The sequence below is a fragment of the Sardina pilchardus genome, chromosome 2 (genome assembly GCF_963854185.1).
Source record: "Sardina pilchardus chromosome 2, fSarPil1.1, whole genome shotgun sequence".
Classification (NCBI taxonomy): domain Eukaryota; kingdom Metazoa; phylum Chordata; class Actinopteri; order Clupeiformes; family Clupeidae; genus Sardina; species Sardina pilchardus.
In genome coordinates, this window is record NC_084995.1 from 26,892,480 (window position 1) to 26,898,479 (window position 6,000).

Sequence of the window (6,000 nt, forward strand, 5' to 3'; positions counted from 1 at the left end):
GCCAGCCTCAGCAGCTGATGTACAACTGTTAGGTTCCCTCACTTTTGCCCGCTGGCATCAGTCTGAAGTGGAGCTCACTTATTGGAATCATTTGTCTTGACCACCAGACTGTTATGAAACATGTTAGCAATGAAGTGATGAGCGAAAGTGCTTATGGTTCAACCTTAACCATAACACTTTTATTACTCATAAACTGTCCATGCGTTCCATGACAGATTGAAACAAGCAGGACCGTAAGTTATACATGTTATTTCCTCTGGATTTGTGCTCCATAAGCCTACTCCATTTCACCTCTAGACAACTCCAGTAGACAAGTGGAAGAAAAATGCAAGTCATCATTACTTTACACCCATGACTGAACCCATTTGTAACCGTACTGAAACCCCCTCAGCCTTGCCATCAGGGATGGGGTCTTAACACGGGGACTGATGTGTGTTATCGCTGCCGTGGGGACAGTAACTTCAGCACGATGAAACGCACGCGGCTTGATGCGTTTGCCAGAAATGGAACGTGACACCGTGGCACGGCACCCTCCGTACCCCCAGCGAATCCCAACACCCGAATCACTTCACTTAGCTGTGGCACCGCATCGCAATCAGCGCGTTTACGCCACGCAAAGAGCATCGCCGAAAACCGGAAGCTCTTAATGACAGACAGGTTTTGTGCGGAGGCTTAGATGGAACAGATGCCTCGTGACTCAGTGAAGTTTTTTTTGGAAGAGAAGCTCTGCGAGGCGCCGGGGGTTGCGAAAGCTCCTCGTGGGGGTCCGGTGGGGCGGGTGCGAGTTGGGTGGGCAAGGACGTGGTGGACGGCGGGGCTGGAGGATTTTCGGGGGTTTGTTTGTGTTTTTGGAAGACGCTGCTCATAGCACAGCACACGGTGCCGCTGTGGTGCGACTGCTGTTTGGGTGTTGGGACCGATGCTCTTGTAATGAGGCCCTCACAGCGCGCCGTGATGGAGGGAGGGAGGAAGGGAGAGAGAGAGACGAGCGCAGGGAGAGAGAGATGAGACGGAGGAGAGGAGAGGAGGAAGAGAGACAAAGACGGAGGGGAGACTTTGCAAACAGCCCTTGCGTCTGGGGTGGCTTCCGAGGGATAATGCGCCGAGATGACAGGGTTAGTCTGCCGCCTCATCACGGCATAATCACACACTCGTTTGCTCTCCTCTCATCTACTCTGTCATACACACACACACACACACATGCGCGCGGGTAGAAACACTCCAATGCACTCATCTAATCTTCTCTCTTCTTTCATCCTCTTTCTCTACCTCCTTTCTGATTCAACACTTCCTCCTGCTGCTGTTCATCTCCTTATATGGTTATTATGTGTCTTTCATCCTCTCTCTCTCTCTCTCTCCTCCTCTCCTCTCTTTTTCAGCTTCCTCATTAAGTAAAGATGTGCCCCCCCCACCCACCCCCAGACTTCTCAGACTGGCATGGAAGCAGGAGGACCCAGAGCATTGGAACATCCATCAGTTCATGGGCAGAGCACATGATCTCAACACACAATCCAGCCAAGATGCTGTTTCTCCACAAAGGAAAATAAATCTCACTCTGACAACCCAAAGCCCATTACTGTGGTGTACTGTGTGTGTGTGTGTGTGTGTGTGTGTGTGTGTGTGTGTGTGTGTGTGTGTGTGTGTGTGTGTGTGTGTGTGTGTGTGTGTGTGTGTGTGTGTGTGTGTGTGTGTGTGTGTGTGTGTGTGTGTGTGTGTGTGTGTGTGTGTGTGTGTGTGTGTGTGTGTGTGTGTGTGTGTGTGTGTGTCTGCCTGCCTGCCTGCCTGCTCCTGTGTATGGTGGAATGGGTAGTGTTTAGTGAAGCTTCTACTGTGTTTGCTGTCTAAAACATGTATCATACACACACAGACTCCCTCTTTTTACCTGGCATGGTGATCACCCTTTCATATGATTTCAAATGGTCTGCGGTTCTAGTAGGTTATGCTGCTAACAGTACACTTTGCTTTGGTGTGTGTGTGTGTGTGTGTGTGTGTGTGTGTGTGTGTGTGTGTGTGTTTGGACGTATATGTCTTTTTGTGTGTTTGTAGAGTGTGAGGGGGAGAGAGAGAGAGAGAGAGAGAGAGAGAGAGAATGTATTATTTGTTATTGCTATTTTATGAATCCTGTCTTGGGGCTATTGTGCAGCCTCAGCAGATTGGTTTCTCTCTTTTTGTCCCTCAATTGCAGTTTTTTTCCCTAACCCCACCCCTCCTCTCCTTTTTCCAATCTCTCTCACTCGCCTCTTTTTCTCTCTCTATCTTGCTCTCTCTTCCTCTCCCCCTCTCTCCTCACCTTCATCCACAAACAGCCGTAGAAGGCCATAGGAGAGGTATAAATATGCCAAAGACCAATAAATTCTAAACGGTGTGTGTGTGTGCGTACGTGTTTGTGTGCGTACGTGTTTGTGTGTACAGTACGTGTGTGTGCGTTACAGTGCGTATGTGTGTAAGTGTGTGTGCGTATGTATGTGGGCCTGCGTGTGCGTACGTGCATACATGTGTGTGTGTGTGTGTGTGTGTGTGTGTACATGTGCACATGTGCGTCCCTAAGCAGACGTGTGTGTAGGTGTATTCCTCTACATTAGCGTACCCATGCGGCTGCGAGATGACCTGTTTATGCGTGCGTTAATGGAGATCTCCATTCCCCAGTACAGTAGAATTTAGAGTAGAGTAGGCTACAGACAGCCGTCGCCGCGCTGATGGAGAGGCTTTGGCTCGAGCCCCCCCGGGCCTGTCACACGAGAGCAAAGAGCCGCCATGTCATCCCCGGCCTCATTAGCATAACTCCGCTATTGCTACGCGCTCGCTCGCGTCCCCAACTGGATTGCATTAAGAGCGCGCTCAGATCTCAATCGCGGGGCAGCGGAACATCAAATCAAAGTGGTGCGCCATTAGATTAGAGGCTCCGAGAGCATCTGGTAATTCTTCTCGGCTTGTCAGCGGGCATTATGAAGTGCCACTAGATCTGACTGCGTGTGTGCGGGCCAGGCTAAAGGGGGGGATGAAGTGGCAATCCAATTTGTGGCGTCTGGCTGTTCATTTGTTGTTGTTGTTTCTCCGTTTACTCTCGCTAGTCTCCCACCCACGGGTGGCTCTGGCTGCCGGCTACAGTAAAAGCCACCGTCCTCTCCGTCTTGTCTCCCTCTTTTCATCCCTCTGTCTGTGCCCCCCCCACACACACACACCCCCATCTTACCCCACCCCCCCATCTGTCTAGCATAGCGTCTCTGTCCTGGTCTCAGAATGGCTGTCTTTGTCTGTCTCTCCCTCTTCAGCTCTCTGTCCCGCTCTCGCCTGGCTGTGGCTTCAGTCCCCTTGTCACAGAGTCGTTTTTTTCCTTTCCCCTCCCCGCTCCCTCCGTCTGTGCACGAAAAGAATGAGTGATATGGCATGCCAATTGGAGGAGCGAGGGAATGAGAGAGTGCAGAGGAGTGACTCAGAGAGAGAGGGGGGTGCTCTTGTCGTCCTCTGTTGTCAGTCCGCTCCTCGAGGACGGGAGCTAACGGGGACGCCCCCGATGTGCTCGTCTGAGTCTCCAGGCCTCTGAACCTAAAGGTCTCTTTAACCGACTCCAGCACGTCGTCCACGTTGAAACGGGATCGCTCGGCGCTTTGGCAGCATCGTGCTTCCTTTGAGATAACGAGCTGTGTGTTGTGATCGCTGCATACTCAACATGCAGTCATTTGTGAGATAGCAACATCACAGGCAACCTGATGGGGCTTTTGACAGCTACCCATTTCCACATGTGTGCATTAGTGGACGACTGGAGGCCTGCTAGTTCCCTGCAGAAAGCCATCTTTTCATGTGCTTGTCAACCAGGAACAGAGGAATCCACTCCTCCCCCAGATCATAGTGTTTTTTTTTTCTTTTGCCTATAAACACACAATTTATCTAATAAACCCAATAGCTAAGAGAGGTGAGAGCAGTGACATGCCGACATGGCACAATAGCTAAATGCTGCTGTGAGAGACAACGCTTCACACTGTTAAAGTGGTCAGCGGTCAGTTCTTCTGGCGTCTGGCTGTGTAAACGCTGAGGGTTGCTGTTGCTGTGGCCATCTCACAACATGAGTCACTTGCTGTCGCCGCCACTTGATTTCATGTTCATTTAGACTTTTTTAATTCTCTGAGGGACGGGGGATCAGAAAAACAAGAATTACGTAACGCAATTTGCATTTCCTTCTCATGTGCTCTAAATATAACTTTCAAGAAAGTGAACATTTAATTGCATGATCCCCGCTTATTTATATATTATTTTCCCCTCATTCTCTCTCTCCTCCCCGCTCTCTCCATCTTTTTATCCACCCCTCCCCTTCCCTCGCTATCTTTCTTTATTTCCCACTCCACTCGTCTTGCATAAAGAGCAGGAGGTTTTGAAGTTGTTTGGGCTGTAATTACACAGGTAGAGGCTGTCTGAAGACCGGCTCCCACACTGACTTCCATTTAAATCAGGCTCCTGGACTAGAGGCGATGGTGCTCTCAAGCAGCTAGGCTCACTGGCTCGGTCTCTCGCTCGCTCTCTCGCTCTTTCGCGCTGAAGATCGGCTTGATAGACAAAGCGTCCTCCGCCCCACGTTCGCCACCTCTCCCAGACGTGTGGCCTAAAGACAAGACAAGACGTGGCTCTGGTGGATCTGTCTCACAGTTGATGCATCAATTATGCCTCTTGTTTTTTCCCCTCCATGAAAAGAGACGAGCTGTCAACGGCAAGGCCTCACTTTTGCTGATGTGATGAGGTTTCAATTATGTGAGAGCACTGGGGCTGCGCCCGCACTGCGCCCGCACTGAGGCCCATTCACACCCGCTGGCAGCAGAGTGGCACCACATTTAGTGGCATCTTTTGTCCCCGAGGAGAAAAGCTGCACATGAGTAGCTGATGATGCACACATGACTGACTCGAGCGAGTTTGGCGACGAGGGCGCAGAGTAGAAGTTTGTCTTTGGCATAACCGCGCGGTGGATAACGAACAAGCACCTCTTGCTCCGAGACACAACAAAAAAAAGGCTCTTCCAGCGAGTCGCAAACAATCAAGAGGCCTCAAATCCAAATCTGGATTCAATTAACGGTTAAATCAACGCTAATTAATCATTAATTAATTAAAGTGCTCAGCTGGAACAAAACCGAAGCGGCACCGCTCCCCCCTGGGGGCCGGGAGCAAGGAGACTCAGCCCCTCCTGGAAGAAAGCCTTTCTTCTGCACTTCAAACAGAAAGCAAGCCCGAGATGACAGCTCCGATAGCGTCCCTCTCACGAAGTGGGCGTTTTAAGTCTGTTTTCCCATAAACAAAATCCTGAAAAAGGACAAGCGTGTTAAGCTCCCCACTCCTATCTACAATCTCCCCGCTCCCAAAGAACATTAAAGAGCCCTTTTATTTTTAGCATAATTAAAAAATGAAACGACAAAGCAAATCTTTCAGAGTTAATTGCATTCATGAAAAGCCGCACCCACGTCATATTGGCGTGGGTGCAAAGACTGACAGGGAGCTTCCTTGCATTTTTAATATGGACATTTTTTTTTTTTATGTTGTTTGTTTTCACTCCCTCTTTTATGCAAAAATTGAAATGGCCATTCTTCTGGCCATCCATTTCAGCGCTCTGTACGTTTGAGATTACTGCACTGGGAGGGAACACGCAGCTCAAGACCAATTGACGAGAGGAGTGTCGGGGAGTTGTCGTATACTAAGAGCAAACCGAGCCCCAGTCCTGCTGCTGGCAGGCTGTGGTGGTGATGAATGCAGATATGTTTGGAGGTGGTTGTGCTTGGCTGCTCTGCAGTCTTGACGCTCGTGGCGCGAGAAGATGGGTAAAACCCTCAGAGCGAGCGAGCGAGGGAAGGCACGGCAGGGGCAAGAGGGCCCCTTCTCGCTCCCCCACGGCTTCCTCAGCACGTCATTTAGCAAACGCCGGCTCTTGGGTGGCACTTCATGGTGGCATTTACATTTTTATAAAAATTTGACAGACACTTTCATCTCCAAGTGACTCACGAGTGAGCCGAGGTGCTGGGA

General features: G+C 50.2%; 1 protein-coding gene across 1 annotated transcript in view; it reads left to right on the top strand.

Annotated features, from left to right (window-relative positions):
* Positions 1–1,537, top strand: part of tusc3 (tumor suppressor candidate 3) — a 60,682-nt gene extending 59,145 nt beyond the window's left edge. Inside the window, exon 10 of the mRNA XM_062555523.1 lies at positions 1,380–1,537. Coding sequence (XP_062411507.1) covers positions 1,380–1,395 — 16 coding nt within the window. The 3' untranslated portion in view covers positions 1,396–1,537. The remainder of the gene's footprint in view (positions 1–1,379) is intronic.
* Positions 1,538–6,000: the final 4,463 nt, after the last annotated feature.